Genomic DNA, 20435 nt, shown 5'->3' on the forward strand with positions numbered 1-20435 from the left:
CGTCTTTCCACAAATGCTGCACTCATGAGGTCTGTTATCTGCATGAGTATGCTCATGCTGCTGTAAATTATTTTCCCTTTTAAATGCTTTGCCACAGGTGTGACAAATGTACGGTTTATCATCAGAATGTGTCAAGAAATGTAATATTAATGTTTTTTTTGTTTTGAACATTTTCCCACATATTTCACAGCTGTGAACCGTACCTAAGTGATCGTTTCTAAGATGTTCCAACAAAGTATCTTTAACAGTAAAGATTCTACCACAATTTGCACATTTATATTTCTCCTGAGGCAAATGGTGTTTTTTTTATGTGCCGCACTAAACTCTCTTTACACACAAAATCACTGTTACATTCTGCACATTGGTATTCCTTTGTATCCACATGTACCTGATAAGTATGTCGTGTAAGATTTTTTTTCTCAGCAAATGACTTATTACAAAGTTTACATGTAAAAGAGAGATTTTTGTTCAATTGATAATGCACATTACGAATATGGTTCTTGAGCGAACCTTTTGAAACCAAACCTTTGTTACATATCTTACAAATCTCTTTTTTTGAACATCCCAAATGTATGTGTGAAATATGAGACTTCAATGCAGTGTAATTGCAAAATGATTTGGCACAAGTTGTACACTGGTACTTATTGGTATTAGCATGTGTAGTTCGATGATGTTTTCTCAAATGCCTTTTGTCTATGTATCTGCGGTCACAGAGAGCACATTTAAAATATTCTTTTAGGGAACCTCCATTATCTTTTACAGTATTTGGCATGACAAACGTTCCAAAGTCACTTTTACACTGAACACACTCACAAAGAACACCATTCAACTGAGCTGTGCACTTTCCTTCTTTAATTTGAATCTGAAACATACAAAACTGACCTTCAGACTGATAACCTAAGAGTTCAGAGTATCCTTTGTACAATTTTAGTTAATATTTAGTTTTAACATGTTTTCCGTCAGGAAAATTATAATTACAAAGGATGAACATAGAATACTACAGGGTGAGGCAATGAGAGAACCCCAATTTTTGTTTTGCATTATCATTTTTGAATAAGAAATATTGGGACAATAAAAATGGACTGTGTTTTAACCCCTATTAAATATGCCATAAAACTATTATAAATACAGTGCTATTCCAAGTCTTAAGGCAGCCCTTGTGTGTTCAGTTACAGCTGACAATTTTCTGATATTGTTTAACACAAAAGTTGAAACACATTAACTGTGAATTTAAGTTCGATACAACAAACTGAAAACTGTAGGTTATCAGAAAGGTTTGAAACAATATTAAAATATTACAGTTAATTATCCACGAATGACCTTTGAAATTTTCTGTTTGCTTGTTCATCACAATTTTTTTATTCAATGTTGTCTAATATTTGTATTGCTACAAGTATTCTTTTTTATATTCGCAGTAGCAGTAATAACCAAGTCCTCATCCATATATAAAGCTAGGATGGATTTGAACTTTTGAGAAAACCATAAGACGCACACCTATCAATCGCATACTAAAATGAAAAGTCTTGCTGTGAAACTTCCCTGAAAAATATCAGGTTTTCAATAAGCCCTTTCCTAAGGGCAGGACCATCAATTAAAGGACTGTATATAATTAGATGTAAAACGTTGAATATACACCAGCTGTCGATTTGTTTGTTAATTTTCCTTGAGTTAACCTTTTGATTTTAGGCTTTTAGGTACCATAGATTTCTATATTGCATCAAGAGTAGATTATAATTTCTAGTGACTTGGACAATGATAAAATTTATTTTCATAAAGAATAAGTGCTTTATCAACCAGCAGTCAGGCCCGTTTTTGACCCTGTCAGCGCCCTAGGCACATCTAATAGTAGCGCCCCTTTGCAATATATATATAACAGGGTGTCCACCGACCGGGAAATCCGGGGATCGTGCGGGAGATTTTTGAACCGTGAATTTTGTATTTCTACCTGGAATTTTCAATTTACCGTGATCACGCATGACAAAAGTGACGTTTCCGTGATCGCGGGAGACGACAACATGTCTACACACGGCCGCGAGGGATGATCAGAATTTTCCGCGATCGCAGAAGACGATGATGCAATGGAGCCGCAACGGATAATCAGAGTATTGCCGCGATCACGGAAGACGATGTTAATGTCCACACGACCGCGGGAAACAGCATGAATTCTGCCGAGATCGTAGAACGATGATCTCCACACAACTGGAGGACATTATTAACATTTTACCTCAATCGCGGGAGACGATTACGATGTCTTCACAACTGCGGGAAACGATTACGATGTCTACAGAACCGCGGAATACAACAATTATTTCTACACGGCCACGAGGGATGATCACAATAATCGCTCAAGACGATGATAATGTCCACATGACCGCGGGAAAAGATCAGAATTTTGCCTCATTCGCCAAAGACGATTATCTCCATATGTCCGCGGGAGATGATTACCATTTTGCCGCAATCGCGGGAGGCGATCACTACATGTCCAAACGACCAACGGGACAATTTATAATGATGTCTCCGAGGCCGCGAGGGGTGACAATCGCGCAAGACGATGATTATGGCCACACGATCGCGGGAAAAGGTCAAAATGTTGCCTAATTTGCGTAAGAGGATGATGAGATCCACAAGACTGAGGGAGATGATTACCGTTTTTCCACAATCACGGGAGGTGATTACTATGTCCACACGACCGTGGGGGACGATATGATGTCTTCACGACCGCGAGGAGTGGTCAGAATTTGACTGCGATCGCGCAAGACGAAGATAATGTCCCCACAACCGGGGGAAAATATCAGAATTTTGCCTCATTTGCGTTAGACGATGATAATCTCCTCACGACCGCGGGATATGTTCATATATTGCCCCGATCATGGAAGACGATAATTTTATGTCCAAACGACCTGACTGCAGAAAATAGTAAGAATCTTGCCACAAACGTGGGAGACGATTACGATGCCTACACGGCCGCGAGGGGTTATCAGAATTTTACCACGATAGAATGCAAATACTACCACGATTTTTTTTCAATTTCCAAATTTTTGGCGCCCCCAAAAAAAGCCAATTGTCTCGCGCCCTAGGCACGTGTCTACCGTGCCTATTCGGTAAATCGGCCCTGCCAGCAGTTTGCATAGACAAGGCAGGGGCAGAACAACTAGTTAAAACTGATGGTGATTAAATGAGGAGTAAATCTAATATTTTTGCGAATTTCCCATATAGGGAATAAGCTATTACCGTAGTACGCATGTTAAGACCTGGACGCGGGACCGATTTTTTTTTCGTTTTGAGGTCCCTAGAGGCCAATATATATATCTATATATATAATTCTGTAAGACAAAATTTTTACCAGAAAATATTGGACGTCTGGTTAGTCGCAGAAAAGTGGGAGGGGTCTTAAATTAAAGGTCTTGACCCCAGGGACTCGGGAAAAATAGCACAATTCCCATAAAGTTACCAGAAAACGAAATATAACGTAAAATGTTTTCCATAAGAAATGCATTAGAAGCCATATTTACTGCAGATTTTTGTTTACTTCAATACAGCTGATCGTGATTGATCATTAAGCCAGTATGCAATGGGATGAATTTACTTTACACTAATTTTGTTACCTTAACAAAAGGAGTATACACTTAGGAATATTAACTGGGTAGGGATGCTAATTTAAGACACTTTCCAAAATTCTAATCAGGGAAGCCCTTTTTTATCACCATTAATCACAAAACCAAAGCTACCTTAACAAACCAGTATTTATTCACAAACAATTATATATTTGCTGCCTTTAGCAGAGTTAAACCTATGGAGTAATTTAAATTATTTATTGGAAATAACCAACAAAAGCAAACAAAGACAAACAACAAACTGTTTTTTACACAAAAGAAATTGTGTAAAGGGATATTACATATTCTGACACATAGATAATATATTTCTGAGTTTGTTTACATATTAAAACAATTTGTTTTATATCACCGAGCTTTTTAGGGACTTTTGTAAACTGTTGTAGTTTGCTTGTTTATGAACATATTTTGATCAAATTTGGAAAATTTTTTTATTTCTTACTTACTAACTATTAACATTTTGAAAAAAAAACAGTTTTTCCCTCCCTGATGAAGCAAACCTAAGCACTTGTTAAACTAATTCTATTTAAATCGGGAATAAATGTTATATTTTTAAGTATACATTTCAGTGTAAATCCAATCAGTCAAATGGAAATTCGCTTAGTCTGCAGGTTTGCTGCGGCGGGAGTATTTTATTGTAGTCTAAATTAGGGGCTGTGGCCCCTACAGGCCAGTTTATTTATATATACTAGCTGACCCGGCGAACTTCGTATCGCCTAAGTTATAGGTTTCCCCTAAGACAGACCGATGGAAAGAAAGTACCGTTACGTTTAATTTTCAAGATGATCTCGTTCGCATCGCTCAATCACGTCCTGGTTGAAGTTTGTTCGCTACGCTCACTCACCTTTGGTTTGGAGCTCGTTCGCTACGCTCACTCACCTTTAGGTTGGAGCTCGTTCGCTGCGCTCACTTGCCTTCAGGTTAGCTCGTTCGCTAACTCGCCTCCAGGTTGAAGTTCGTTCGCTACGCTCACTCACCTTTTGGTTGCAAATTAGCTGTTGTCATAAATGTAAAAGAAATAATAGTGCTGCACCCTGTTGGTAATCCTTGTAACTTTAATGCTATTGAACATCATAGAACAGAACCAACTTGTTTAATTGAAACAGCTGTTCAGATTCATTAATTCCATTTCTCATAAGGTTAACATGGGAAACTCCAGAGCCACTGGGGCGGAGCCCTTTTAAGAATTTCGAAACGGGAAATAGTTTACGTCCGATTCGCATACCTACAGAATTTACACACCAAATTTCATAACGATCGGTGAAGTCGTTCCGGAGGAGTTTGCAGACAAACACTGTGACACGAGAATTTTATATATTAGATGTGTCCGTTAGCACGATAACTCTAGCAAAAATGATCCGATTTTGATAAAATTTGGTATAAACTTGTAAACCTACATTTATTCGAACGAGTTCGCGAACCAGCATGATCGGACTATGGGAACTGGGGTTTACGGGGGGTTTTAAGGGATAAAAATAGGTTTTTCCCATTTTTGACCCAAAAAACATAAAATTTAGCAATTTTTTTCCAAACCATTTTGTAGAGCTTAAAAAAACAATAATTTAGTATATTGAAGCGTTATTATGCGCCTAATGGTTACGGAGAAAATTAAAAAAAAATGTAAATTAAAAATTCCCATGTTATTCTTATGGAGAACAAGCAAACTGTTGTAGTTTGCTTAGTTTGCTTGTTTATGAACATATTTTGATCAAATTTGGAAAATGTTTTTATTTCTTAACAACTATTAACATTTTACAAAAAAAAAGTTTTACCCTCCCTGATGCAGAAACCTAAGTACTTGTTAAACTAATTCTTTTAAAATAGGAAATACATGTTATATTTACAAGAGACATTTTAGTATAAATCCAGTCAGGCAAATGGGAATTCGCTTAGTCTGCAGGTTTGCTGCGGCGGGGGTATTTAATGAGATATTTTAGTGAAAATCGATTCAGTGAGGCACATGGAAATTTGCTTACTCTGCTGGATCTGGGGTATTTCTAAGAACTATTGTCTTGTAATTTTCTCCATAAAGGCTTTTTGAATCTTTAGCAGGAAGTGAATTCATAGAAAACGAACAGAACTTTGTAAATACAAATTTATTAGCATATAATAAAAAAACTTTAAAAGTCCAATGTGTAAATATTGACTTATTTTAATGACAACTTATAAAAAAATAAAATACACAAATTATTCATGGGATTAAAAAATATTTTGAAAATGCTCGGTTTAGCAGGGCTTTAACTTGATAATCATTAATTACCTGCCAAAAAATATTGTAATTTCAACATCATATGATGAGGGAGAGGGATTGTCCCTGAACTGGTTATAGCATAGACAAAAAGAAATAAATAAAGACTGTCAGCTGTGCTGTGTGTCACTCATTATTAAGATAAAATATTGTTTTTAATAAAAAAATACTTTATTCATAAACATTAGTAAAATTAAGATTACTTAAGAGAACAGCTGATGTAGGGAATGTTACATTATAATCCATGAGTTGACAGATGAGTGTTCGGTTGGGTTTTCCTAGCAAAAGTCTTCTCACAGACGACACTCTTGTGATTCTTGATGATTCCCCCCAAAAAAGGGGGGATTTAAAAATTGTAATGCTAAATAATTAGTTTGAATTCTTCCCCTTTAATTACGTATTACAGTATTAAATTTCTTTATTTATTCATAATTTTGAAAAATCTACCAAAAGTTAGGGGGTCCATTTAAAACCAAAAAAACTCCAGACTTTTCAAGCACTGAAAGACATAAAGTTAATATGAACTAGAGGCCGTCCAGTGGTCAAAAACTCTACCAAAAATATGTAATGTACAGACTTATCTATTTTCACCCAACGCTGATTAAAAATAAAACATGTGATTGGAATTTCTTTAATTTTTTTGATTTTCTGTTTATATTTTGCTGTTATTTTGCCACCCATAAGGCCCATGCTATTTTTTTCAAATTTAAAGTTCATTTTTTGTGCTTATTTTTGAGCCTATTTTAATATATAATGGGATTCTGCATATCTACAGGAAAATATCTCTCTAACGGTATGCATTGATTTTCCAAGCTGAGAAAAAGGTTGTAAAGAATCATGCTTGCTATTAATATATACTATAGTAGTTGTCCAGTGGTTGAAAACTCGACCAAAAATATGTAATGTACACGCATTGACTATTGGATATTGAAGTAGACATTCCATCTGCCATTTTTAAATAAAAAAAAACCTGTAGTTGTGTAAGCTAATCACAGTATGCGTGTCAAAAATGATATTTTCTATCTTATTTTTTTATACTGACAAAGATGATGGGTCATAACAGTTGCATTAGCTCTGAATAGGCCTAAGCCATTCCATAGGTTCGACTTCGTAAAAATCACCGTATATTCAAGAAAAAAATTATTGATTTAGATCAGAGCAATCTGGCGGCCCACATCAACTACGACAAATTTAATAAAAAACTGGCAAAAACTTTAAAATGGGGATGGAAATTGCAAATCGTTCTACCAAATTCATTGTAGTAGTCTTTACACTTGTGTGCAACAAAAGGACTAATTACAAACTCTAACCTAAAACTCAGAATCGTTAGAGTCCAAGAATTTTCTGTACGTTATGAAAAGTAGGAAACAAGGTCAGTCGACGGATGCTTTCACCCCTTCAAGCAGTAGCAGTGACGGTAACGGGCAACGTTAGTTGGGTAGTGTACTTTGTGTAGGTTAACTGTTGCTTACTGGGTAGGTAAAATGGATGGTTTATGTGTATTCCTATAATAGTTTTAGCATATCTGGAAAATTTCACACTTAATATGCATACAAACTGCTGTTCTGAATAAATAAAGATTTTAATAGACTACAAGATCCCCGTATGTAGAACGGGCACACAGATAGTGATTATTATTGCAGAAATTAATAGACAGCTGGGTTTTCAACCTTAGTCAATATATGCAGTTACAGTAAACATGGTTCATTCAACATAGCCACTAACACTGTGCTCTTGTTGTGGAAACCTTTTAAAAGAATTGTGCTTCTGTTGATAAATCTTCTTCATTCAAGAAAATTAAGTAAAGGTTCACATTTAATAACTCTGTGATCTAACTCACACCTTGTGTTAGTGTTAAGATAATACTTTATTTTGATTATTAATTTTAACAACCTTGAATGAATTGGTTACAATAAGTTGGCAAGATGAATGTAACCTAATTAATACTGAATATTTATATGATATTAATGTAAAACACAAACTCTTTCAAAGTGAAACACAACATTGTACAATGTAGCTGAATAAATGTGACAGAAATAAGTTGATCAAAAAGGAAATAAGTAGAATGTAAGAATTAGTTCTGTCTGATGTTTACTAGGTTCTCGTTCATTGAATATTTCAAGTAAAGATGTGTTGCCTCCTCAGTTACTGTTCAGCAGTTCAGCCGACTTTGACAAAGAGGTAAGGGTTGATCCTGGTAAACCATCTTGCCATAAAACCCACCTTAAATGATGAAAATCAAGAAATGAAAAAAGCAGGCAACTAATATCAGTTGCAAACTTAATACTTTGAAATTATAAAATGAAAAAAATTATGATGTCATTCATATTTAGGAAAATCTAGTTTTAAATAAAACATTAATTTATTCATAAACAATAGTAAAATTAAGATTATCTAAGAAAACTGTTGATGTAAGGGATGTTGCATTACAATCAATGAGTTGACAGATGAGTGTTCAGTTGGGTTTTGCTAGCAAAAGTCTTCTCACAGACAACACACTTGTGATTCCTGGCGATTCCATGAACAGCCATGTGTTGTTTGACATGTGTTCTTAGTTTGAATGTCTTTCCACAAATGTTGCACTCATGAGGTCTGCTATCTGCATGTGTATGCTCATGCTGCTGTAAATTATTTTCCCTTTTAAATGCTTTGCCGCAAGTGTTACAAATGTACGGTTTATCATCAGAATGTGTCAAGGAATGGAATCTTAATGTTTGTTTTGTTTTGAGCATTTTACCACATATTTCGCAGCTGTGAACTGTACCTAAGTGATCATTTCTAAGATGTTCCAACAAAGTATCTTTAACAGTAAACATTCTACCACAATTTGCACATTTATATTTCTCCTGAGGCAAATGGTGTTTTTTGATGTGCTTCGCTAAACTCTCTTTACACACAAAATCACTGTTACATTCTGCACATTGGTATTCCTTTGTATCCACATGCATTAGAGAAGTATGTCGTGTTAGATTCATTTTCCGAGCAAATGACCTATTACAAAGTTTACATGTAAAAGAGAGATTTTTCTTCAATTGATAATGTTTCACGAATATGCCTGTTGAGCACCGAAGTCTGAGTAAAACCTTTGTTACATATTTTACAAATCTCTTTTTTTAAACATCCCAAATGTATGCGTGATATATGAGACTTCAATGCAGAGTAACTGCAAAATGATTTGGCAGAAGTTGTACACTGGTACTTATTGATATTAGTATGTGTAGTTTGATGATGTCTTCTCAAATGCCTTTTATCTATGTATCTGCGGTCACAGAGAGCACATTTAAAATATTCTTTTAGGGAACCTCTATTATCTTTTACACTATTTGGCATGACAAACGTTCCAAAGTCACTTTTACACTGAACACACTCACACAGAACACCATTCAACTGAGCTGTGCACTTTCCTTCTTTAATTTGAATCTGAAACATACAACACTGACCTTCAGACTGATAAGCTAAGAGTTTAGAGTATCCTTTGTACAATTTTAGTTAATATTAAGTTTTAATGTGTTTTCAGTGAGGATAATAACAAAGTTATAATTACAAAGGTTGAACATAGAATACTAAAGGGAATGAAATGAAATGAAATGAAATATTACTTTATTATCACAAAAACATTTCACAGATCCAGCGTTAGCTAGTGAAACAGGTGATATTGTCACAGATCTTAAACACTAAGTTACATAACAAAACTAAAATCCACATACAGTAGAACCTCTTTAATCCGAACTAATTGGGACCGGGGGTAGTTCGGACTATTGAATAGTTCGGATTACAGAACATATTGTTGTTTTTACATAACAATAGCTAGGTAAAAGTGTAAAATGCTTTATAAAGTAAAATACAGTGTTTATTTAATACAGTAGTAAACATAGGGAATAAAAAGTACTGTACATTAGAATTAAAATAATTACGGTGCGTATATCAATAAATACAGTTTACAATAAAGAGCTACTGTACAGTGTATAGAGTACAGCAATGAGGCGTTCGGATTAGTGGACGTTCGGATTCCAGGGGTTCGGATTAAAGAGGTTCTACTGTAGCTTAAACTGAAATATATTTACTTATCATTTAAATAATCGGAAATCTTAAAATAATTTTTTTGTACAAGGTATTGTTTGAAATCATTTTTAAATTTTGAAATACTGTTAATTTCTTTGAAATTTGAGGGTAGACTGTTGTAAAGCCTTAATCCAATATAATAAGGAGCTCTTTCATATAAACAAAGGCTATGTCTTGGACATTAAAAAATTAGCTGATGCTTGATGGGAAATCTGTGCGTGCTTCAATTTAATACCTCAATCATGAAAATCGGTCGGGTAGAAGAGCCAAACGATCTCGGAAAAGAAAAACCAAATTTAACTCCTATAAGAAATATACTAATTCACAAACCAATTCATCGCTAATATATGGGTTAATAAAAATATTACATAAGGTTTCCCCAAGTAAGCCTAGAACAAGCCTTCAAACACAACTTCAACTGTTAATTTAGTTGGATGGGCTCAAAGCGAACATGTTTGTTATATTATTTAAAATGGAACTTTCAATTAACCTCCAAACAGGATGTTGAGACTATTAGTATGCGATTCAGGTTAGTGTCGTCATTTGATTATATTATTTATGATCTATACCGTTTCTGTTCTAATATCCGTGTAGTAATGCTATCAGCTATTTCTTGATCTACGTCATTCAAAATCTACCAGCTGATCTTATGCCTTTGTTTATGTGTCAAATACTGCTTCCATAAGGATTACATTGAAACTTTGAGGGCCCGTGGGGCGGATTCCTAAGAGATTTTTTTAACGTCATATAGATGTTGGCACTCACCGATAGGGTCTTTAACACCATGCAAAATTTGAAAACTATTGCTTTAGGCGTCTAGGAGGAGTTTGCGTATTACGAGATGCATAAGAGTTGACGTACAATGAGGGGTAAATCTAATATTTTAAAGGAGATATTTGAGTGAAAATCGATTCAGTGAGGCACATGGTAATTTGATTTGTCTTCTGGTTTGCTGGAGCTGGGGTATTATAACTATTGTTTTGTAATTTTCTCCGTGAAAACTTTTTGATTCTTTAGCAGGAAGTGAATTCATAGAAAACGAACAGAACTTGGTAAAATTCAAATTTATAACACAAAATAAAAAAAAAAAACTTTAAAAACCCAATGTGTATATTGACTTAATTTAAATGAGAACTCATAAACACCTAAAATACATAAATTATTGATCAGGTCAAACAAATATTTTAAAAAAGCTCAGCTCAGCTGTGGTTTCTGTCTGCTGATTGTGCATTTCAAGTAAAGATGTGTTTGCCTCCACTGTAATTGTTAAGCCATCACAGTGGAACGACTTTAACAAAAAAGTAAGGGTAGATCTGCGTAAACCCAAATCTTGCAATAAAAGTAACCATCAAAAAAATAATTATCAAAAATTCGCAAAATATCGCAAATTTTTCATGAAATTAAAAACATAAACATAACTATAACAATCGTACTTTGACAGTTAGTTCTCATTGCTTATCACATTTTTTTTGCCACTTCAAATAATCTGTTTTCATAAATGCAAACAAATATAGTGCTGCACCCTGTTGGTAAACCTTATAACTTTTTAATGCTTTTCCCTATCATAGAACCAACTTTTTTTGTTGAAACAGCTGACTAAATTCTTTAATCCACTTTAAATATAAATACTCATCAGGTTAACATGGGGAACTACAGAGCCACTGGGGCGGATCCCGAAAAAGGTTTTGAGATAAGAATATGCCTATATGTTCATTGGGAATGTGAGCTATCATCATGCCAAATTTCAACCCAATCCGTCCAGTAGTTAATGCGTGATTGAACTTCAAACAAACAAACAAACAAACACACAAACATTCACATTTATAATATTAGTAAGATTCATAAACACAAAAAAATATATTATTTTAGAAAAAAGCTATGGAAGTGGATGTTACATTACAATCCATGAGTTGACATATGAGTGTTCAGTTGAGTTTTCCTGGCAAAAGTCTTCTCACAGACAACACACTTGTGATTCCTGGTGATTCCATGGACAGCCATGTGTTGTTTGACATGGGTTCTTAGTTTGAATGTCTTTCCACAAATGTTGCACTCATGAGGTCTGTTATCTCTGTGTGTATACTCATGCTGCTGTAAATTACCCTCTCTTTTAAATGCTTTGCCACAAGTATGACAAATGTACGGTTTATCATCAGAATGTGTCAAGAAATGTAATATTAATGTTTGTTTTGTTTTGAACATTTTCCCACATATTTCACAGCTGTGAACCGTACATAAGTGATCGTTTTTTAAATGTTCCAACAAAGTATCTTTAACAGTAAAGATTCTACCACAATTTGCACATTTATATTTCTCCTGAGGCAAATGGTGTTTTTTTATGTGCCGCACTAAACTCTCTTTACACACAAAATCACTGTTACATTCTGCACATTGGTATTCCTTTGTATCCACATGTACCTGATAAGTATGTCGTGTAAGATTTTTTTTCTCAGCAAATGACTTATTACAAAGTTTACATGTAAAAGAGAGATTTTTGTTCAATTGATAATGCACATTACGAATATGGTTCTTGAGCGAACTTTTTGAAACCAAACCTTTGTTACATATCTTACAAATCTCTTTTTTTAAACATCCCAAATGTATGTGAGAAATATGAGACTGCAATGCAGTGTAATTGCAAAATGATTTGGCACAAGTTGTACACTGGTACTTATTGGTATTAGCATGTGTAGTTCGATGATGTTTTCTCAAATGCCTTTTGTCTATGTACCTGCGGTCACAGAGAGCACATTTAAAATATTCTTTTAGGGAACCCCCATTATCTTTTACAGTATTTGGCATGACAAACGTTCCAAAGTCACTTTTACACTGAATACACTCACAAAGAACACCATTCAACTGAGCTGTGCAGTTTCCTTCCTTAATTTGAATCTGAAGCACACAAAACTGATCTTCAGACTGATAATCTTACCGTTTTTACCTTCCTTTGTACAATTTTAGTAAATATTTTGTGTTAATTTGTTTTCTTTTCAGTCAAGATAATTATTTAATTATGAAGGTTGTAGAATACTACAGTGTGAGGCGATGAGAGAATGAATTTTCTTTTACTGTTAAACTAGCTGTTACCAACGGGCTTCACCCCGTTTGACTTCATAAGTATTAATTAAACTTTTGATTGGTTTTTATTTTTTTCAATGCCAGTGGCATTTTACTAGAGAGTCACGAGAGAAATGTTTAGTGGATGTGCCGGGTCAGGTGTTTAATAATCACACCTGATTTTAAGAAGGTAATAAATTGAAAGAATAACATAAAAATAAGTACAGCTGATTTATTTTTAACATGAGGTGTATGGAAAGTTCCCTTTTTGGAAAGCAATAACGACCTTATAGGGCAATTAATGAAATAATGGATAGTTTTGCGCAAGGTTTCTCGTCGTGACAAACGATTTAAGTATATGGTTTATAGGCTTATGGTTTTATAGGTTTATGGTTTATGACTTGTAGTTTTCTCAAAAGTTTATGGGTACTTTGGGCTTTATATAAGTACTGTTGTGGTTAAATACAACGGTCTCTAATAAAAATAATGGTTATGAAATCCATTCACCACTCTACTCACTAATATTAATGGTACAGATTAAGCACATAACATTAGAATCACACACTTAACATAAGGAACACACTTTAAACACAAATGCAAATTGTTAACAATAACATTAAAGAAAAATCAATTAAATAACAATATAACAATAAGCTGTTAAATTATTTACACATGTTTCGTATGGTTAGATTATGCATGCTGGTATTGCATAATCTGGTATTGCATGCAGTAATTTGCCGTCTACAAAAATTATTGGTTTTTCTTTTTGAGTCGGGTAATCTCTCCTACCCGACCGATTTCCATAATTTTGGCCTTAAACTAAAGGTATGGACGTACCACAGATTTGCCATCAAGCATCAGCATTCATTTTGACGTAGTTTTCAAGTTATGCACAAAACGCGTCCCAGTGCATTTCTTATGGGAGTTAAATTTGGTTTTTTCGAGTTTGTTTGGCTCTTCTACCCACCATATTTTCATAATTTTGGTCTTAAAATAAAGCTATGCAAACATATATTTGTCATCAAGCATCGTCATTAATTTATCTCATGTATTACGTGACAAAAAAATATAAATTTTTTTTTATTTTTTACTTTAATTAAAGATGTATTACAGCAGTTTGTTCTAATTACATTACCCTATATGTTTTGGTCTAAAAATCTGTAGTGAAATGACAGCTTTCATTTGAGTTATTGATTATTAATATTCTGATTTTAATAATCCTACCCAAAGCACTCTGCTGAGTGCTGAATCACAAAATCAACAATAATTATAATCGTTTTAGTACTTATCTGCAACCAATGATACAAAACTCTATTTTTATTTAAGTTATTTTGTATACCTTAGTCTTAAAATACTTCAAAGGCTTTCACTTGAGATATTGATAGTTGTAATCAGTTATGTTAAAGATATTGTATCGCTCATCCAGAATATATAAATTTGATTATATCTTGGATATAGAATTTAGTTTTAGATATACTTACTCAATTATTATTACATTGATCTATTTGTTTTGACCTAAGAACCTTCAGTGAAATACCAGCTTCCATTTGAATGATTGATTATTAAGATCGGACGTACCTAAAGCACACTGCTAAATCACGAACAACCCAAATTGTTCAAAAAATGGAGTTATTTATCATCGATTTATAGTCAAACGATCTTGCTTGCAACCACAAAAGAAACTGTCGACTTTCACGGGTTTCACCTAGTTAATCTTTAAAAAAATCAAACTTTCATAATTATTTGAAAATCTACACAAAATAGGCTTTCCAATGACCTATTAATTAATAAAGAAAGTTCAATAGAACTGTAGATTTAATTTTACAAATTTTAACAACAACATCTTTAATTCAGTATTTACTCACCACTATAAATTGGGAGGTTGCTTAACGTTTTTGAAAATAACTTTGAAATGGTGAGGAAATCAACCAATGTGATATTCTGATAGAGAGTAAAATTTCCTACAAATTACTACAGTAGAACCTTGATAAGAAGACTCTCAAGGAGATTATTAAATGAGACTTGTTATCAAGGTTGACTCCTTATTGAGGTTTGCAATAACATGTGATTTGGGGTAAAATAAATTCAAGGGGATTTTAAAAAATGACACTTGTTATCAAGGGTGACTTGTTATCGAGGGTCTTCTTATCGAGGTTCCACTGTATTATGTATTCCTTGAAATGATCATGTACTCAATAAAGGCAGCCCAAAGTTGCCTACAAATATAAGCTTGGAAATATATACTTGGTAAAAAGCGTTTTAAATGAATTATTGATTATTTTAATTTTGTTCACCTCAAATATGTAATAAAATCAAACTTTCATAATTATTTGCAAATCTATACGAATTAAGCTTTCTAACGACCCATTAAGTAACAAAATCAGTCTGATAGAAGTCTAAATTTAGTTGTACAAAGTTTAACAAAAATATAGGTATCTAATTTAGTATTTTCTCACTATTATAAATTTGGAGATCACTTAGCTTATTGCGAATAACTTTTAAATGGAGGGGAAATCGACCAAAGTGGATGTGATATTCTGAAAGAGAATAAAATATACTGCAAATAACTACTATGCATTTCTTGAAAATACTTAATAAAGGCAGCCAAAAGCTGGCTACAAATAGAAACCTGAAAACAGAAACTTAAAAAAAGCAGTTTTTAACGTATTATTGTTATTTTTACTTTTTGCCACAAATATTTAATAAAATCACACTTTCATAATTATTTGAAAATCTACATAAATAAGGCTTTCCAATGGCCCATTAATTAACAAAATCGGTCCGGTAGAAGTCTAGATTTAGTTGTTCAAAGTATAACCAAAATATCCCGAACTCAGTATTTTCTCATTACTACAAATTCAGAGGTTGCTTAGCTTTTTTGCAAATCTATACTTATTTAATACGCAAGCATGTTTTTTGTGACAATTACTCCTCCTAAACTGCTGAACCGATTGACATGTTTTTGGTGTCATTGGAAAGAGCGTAACGTGAAGTTGTGCAGGAAACTTTCTTTTTAGAGAAATAATTAAAGGGTAAGGCCCTGGAGCCCTTTAAAGTTTCGTATTTCTCCATAAGATTAACATGGGGAACAAATATTGTTATGCAACTCCAGCTGTTGTCAGAAATTAAAAGTGAGAAGAAGAACATATGTTAATTTTAAACAGTCAATAAGTTTGCTAATTTTACAGTTTGCTACAAACAATGAAATATTTACTATTTGAATTCGGGTTGGCGTAAATACTATTACATAGTATTACAATGGAAAAAAGCGAGAGAGTCTGGATAAATTGATATATTCTGTTATGTACATCTTGAATATTTCCATAATCTTTGGGTCGAATCTTTATAAAGTCATCAGAAATTATGAACGTTATTACTTTTATCCTTTTAAAATAACGCCTCTAATACTTAGAAATTGCTCGAATTCGAGCAACAGGGACACTAGTAACTTTTAAATGGTGAGATAATCAACCAAAGTGGAGGATGATATTCTGATAGTGAATAAATTCCTGCAAATTGATACTATGCACTTCTTGGTAAATACTCAAAAAATGCAGCCAAAAGTCGCACCCAAATAAAAAGTGTGAAAAACACCGTTTTCAATGCATTTCTCATGGAAAAAATGTTTTTTTTTATTTTACACCATAAATCATAACAAAAACAAACTTTCATAATTATTTGCAAATCTACACGAATTGAGCTATCCAACAACCCATTAATAAATAAAATCGGTCAAGTAAAACTCTAGATTTAGTTGTACAAAGATTTTTAAAAACTGAATTATATAAAGTAGATGAGAAATATTGCAACAATTATTTGACAGCTGTGTTTTAACCCCGATTAAAATACCATAAAATCTATATAATTAATACGCTACATGAAACTTTGTCGGTTGAACTCCTACGCCATTTCTTAACCGATTTTAACCGTTGATGTCTCATTGGAAAGAGCGTGTCGCGTAGATTTGCAAACTGACCTTACATTTTTGAAAGCGTCCCTTGGGCTCTGCCACAGTGGCTTTGAAATGTCCCATGTTATCGAGAGAGTCACTAATTAAAAATAGACTCACTGGATTTTTAGATAACAATAATTTTTTTTCACCAAATCAGTTTGGATTTAGAGAAGGCCTTAGTACAGAGTTAGCACTTCAACACTTTTTGACAAATATTTACGGAAACTTAAATAGCACAACTCATAATAAAACAGCTGGTTTGTTCTTAGATATTAGTAAGGCATTTGATACTATCGATCATGTTTTGCTCTTGAACAAACTAGAATCAGCAGGGATAAGAGGTGTACCACTTTCATGGTTTGGGTCATATCTTTCTGGGAGGAGGCAGCTGGTTAAAATTAAGAAGAGCAAAAGTAGTATCCAAAGTATTAACTTCGGTGTTCCCCAAGGATCAGTCCTTGGTCCTATTTTATTTTTAATTTTTGTCAACGACTTGTGCAGTGGTCTTTTGAATGGACGCCTAACAGCGTTTGCTGATGATACAGCATTGTCATACTGTGCAAGCACTTTGGATGAGCTTCATCACATAATGCAGGATGATCTACATAAAATATCACTTTGGTTCAGTTGCAACAAACTTTGTCTAAATGTTTCTAAAACAATCTTTATCAATTTTTCTTTATCCCAGTCAAATGTTTTTAATGCACCTTTAATTTTACATAAAACAGATTGTAATAAAACTAGTTGCTTATGTGATTCTATAAAACAATGTAATGTTACCAAATATCTAGGTGTACTTTTGGATGAAAATCTATCATGGAAGATGCATGTAAATAATTTAAAGAATTCATTACGTTACTCACTTAGATCTTTTTTCCACCTCAAATATTGCTGTCCTCTTCCCATCTTAAAACAGGTTTACCACTCTTTAATCAATTCTAAGCTTGAATATGGAATTTCTTTGTATGGAGGTGCCTATGTGTCGAATTTAAAATCTTTAATTACTTTACAGAAGAAATTTGTCAGATTAATATGTAATGTAAATTTTTATTCTCATTCTCTACCTTTATTTGTAAGTCATAATATCCTTCCCTTCAGATATTTATATATTTTTAAAGTATTGACTATATTTTTCAAATTAAGTGGTAATGCAGGACCAACAGTTGATAACATTCACAATTATTCAACTAGACAAACTGCACATAACATTCTACGTTTACCCAAACCAAACTGTACCTTGTTTAAGAAGTGTTTTATTTATTTATCAATTAAAATTTTTAATGTCATTCCTATTTCTGTAAAGCAGAGTAGGTCATTTAGTGTTTTTAAGAAATCTTTGAAAAAGTGGCTATTAACCAAGTCATACGATGAAATAGAACAGTTGTATTCTTAATAATATTAGTAAGTAATGTCTAGCTCAATGTATTTGCTTTATCTTTGTAAGTATCTGTATTTCAGAGTCTGGGTTTTCATTGTTTCCTTCAATTTCTTAAAATGTTCTCATTATTATAGTTACATACTTTTCGTTTTACTTCCTAAATATTGGTGAATTTTGTTTTCTTTGTTGTCTTTTCCACAAAAGTTATTGGACTAAAGGTAAATTTAATTTATAATTCATTTTGTTACCCTTTTCGGAGAATTTTTTGTTATTGTTAAGTATTAGTTGAGACTCCCGCCCACACACAGAAGTTTTAATCTTCTTTGGGTGTGTATATTTCTTCGCAAGTTAAAGCAAACTGTTTTTATTTAATTAATTAACAATAAGTTTTTATTACATTGTAAAATAATTTGTTTTTATAGATCTTTGTAATTTTATTGTATTACTTGTGGAGAAATAAAGATTTATTATTATTATTATTATTATTATCCTTATGGAGAACATAATTGTTTACATTTTGATCAGCTGTATAATTTAATTGCTGTTATTTATTTTTTCAATTCAATGAAACGCATTGAGTACATTTATTTACTATTTGAGTTTGTGTAAACATAACCCCAAGACGGATCGTGTAGTATGGTTGTATCTTAAATTTGTGTATTTATCGATGTTTTGTGTCGCTATGACGGATCGTGTTAGCATGATTGTAACTTAAAATTGTGCGTTTATCATTGTTTTGTGTAGCTATAATTTGTTTATTTGTTGTTTATTCTTTTAAATGCCTCCGATGCGACGACAACGAAACATAGACAGGAGGCGTAATCGTAATAACGACCTCAGCTACAGAACAGTGGCGCGTAATAGGTTTAACTCATCCACAGTCAGCACCTGACCCTGGACAATCTCAACTATTAGGTTATAAATGCGCCCTAACACTACCCCAAAACGACTTTTTGTTCTCAATTGGCCCTCTATCAATGACCTGTGTTGCATGTATAGCGAGGCATTTACAGAAGGAGAAAACCGGCTGGAATTCTTTAGGTTTATCAATAACGAAGATAAACATAGTCTGAGTTACACACCGGTAATCTTTGAGTTGGCTCTTTTAAACTCATTGTAAATATGACCGTTATTCGTTTTGAAATAACTCCTGTAATACTTTGCAATTGCTCGAATTCGAGCAACATGTACACTAGTTATTATTAACACAGTGAGAGTATTCTTATGAGTATTCATATTTAAAGGAATTCAAGAATTTTGTCAGCTGTTTCAACTGCACAAGTTGGCTTGACGATATTAAATAGCATTAAAAGGTTAGACTTACCAACAGGGTGCAGCACTACTATTTTTTTTTTCATTTATGACAACAGCTAATCTGAACCAACTAACAACAAAAAAATTGTGGTACACAATGAGAACTTTACTTTTTTCTATGGTTTAGTTGCAGTGGTAAAACATTAGGGATATGGTACTTTTTTATACTTTTTAATGAAATGGCGACCATACAAAGTAGGTATTTTAAGCCAAGTATGAATGGGGATGAGTGTAGGATGAGTGGCGCGATCTTGTAGTCTTGTTAGTGACTAAGGCCGACTTATTACTTAGACACAGCTGTTAACTAATAGCCCATACAGCTAATGGTAACTAAGAGACCTACAGCTTATAGTGGAATCCGAACCACATTTTAGCCTTGGTATATACAAATTGGTATAGTTTTCAGGATAGTACAGCGGATAGTCGTATTACTCACTCGTGCGGATGTTAATCCACACCAGGGAGTATCGCATCCACAGTGTATGCCTATGGTAGATGTGTGCTAGACTATAGGATACCCTATAAATTAAAAGACAACAAATTTTCCTAAACCGTGTCCTTTTCCATAACTCTAATAAGCATTTTATACTTATATGCCAACCCCATACGAAGGACGGGTACACTGCAAGTATTTAATAAATATGTGATAACTCACACCTTGTTAGTTTTAGGATGAATCTTTATTTTGATTACTCATTTTTACACCCTTAAATTATTATTATACCTTGGAATTACGCGAGAATTCAAAAAATTATGTCACTCATTATTAAGAAAAAAAGTATTGTTTTAAATCAAAAATAGCTTTATTCATAA

The 20435-nt window shown here is 33.3% G+C and overlaps 1 protein-coding gene across 1 annotated transcript in view; it reads right to left on the reverse strand.

The window, feature by feature from the left end:
- The window catches only part of LOC128993078 (zinc finger protein 418-like), a 71224-nt gene that overhangs the window by 7186 nt on the left and 43603 nt on the right, over positions 1 to 20435 (reverse strand). The window contains exons 5-7 of the mRNA XM_054416836.1: positions 12712 to 12813; positions 9178 to 9279; positions 761 to 862 (exon numbers count right to left, since the gene is read on the reverse strand). Of these exons, the coding sequence (XP_054272811.1) occupies positions 761 to 862; positions 9178 to 9279; positions 12712 to 12813 (306 nt within the window). The remainder of the gene's footprint in view (positions 1 to 760; positions 863 to 9177; positions 9280 to 12711; positions 12814 to 20435) is intronic.

Source organism: Macrosteles quadrilineatus, unplaced genomic scaffold (genome assembly GCF_028750875.1).
Source record: "Macrosteles quadrilineatus isolate MER2022 unplaced genomic scaffold, UCM_ALF_1.0 Scaffold_4__1_contigs__length_99947679, whole genome shotgun sequence".
In the NCBI taxonomy this organism is placed as follows: Eukaryota; Metazoa; Arthropoda; class Insecta; order Hemiptera; family Cicadellidae; genus Macrosteles; species Macrosteles quadrilineatus.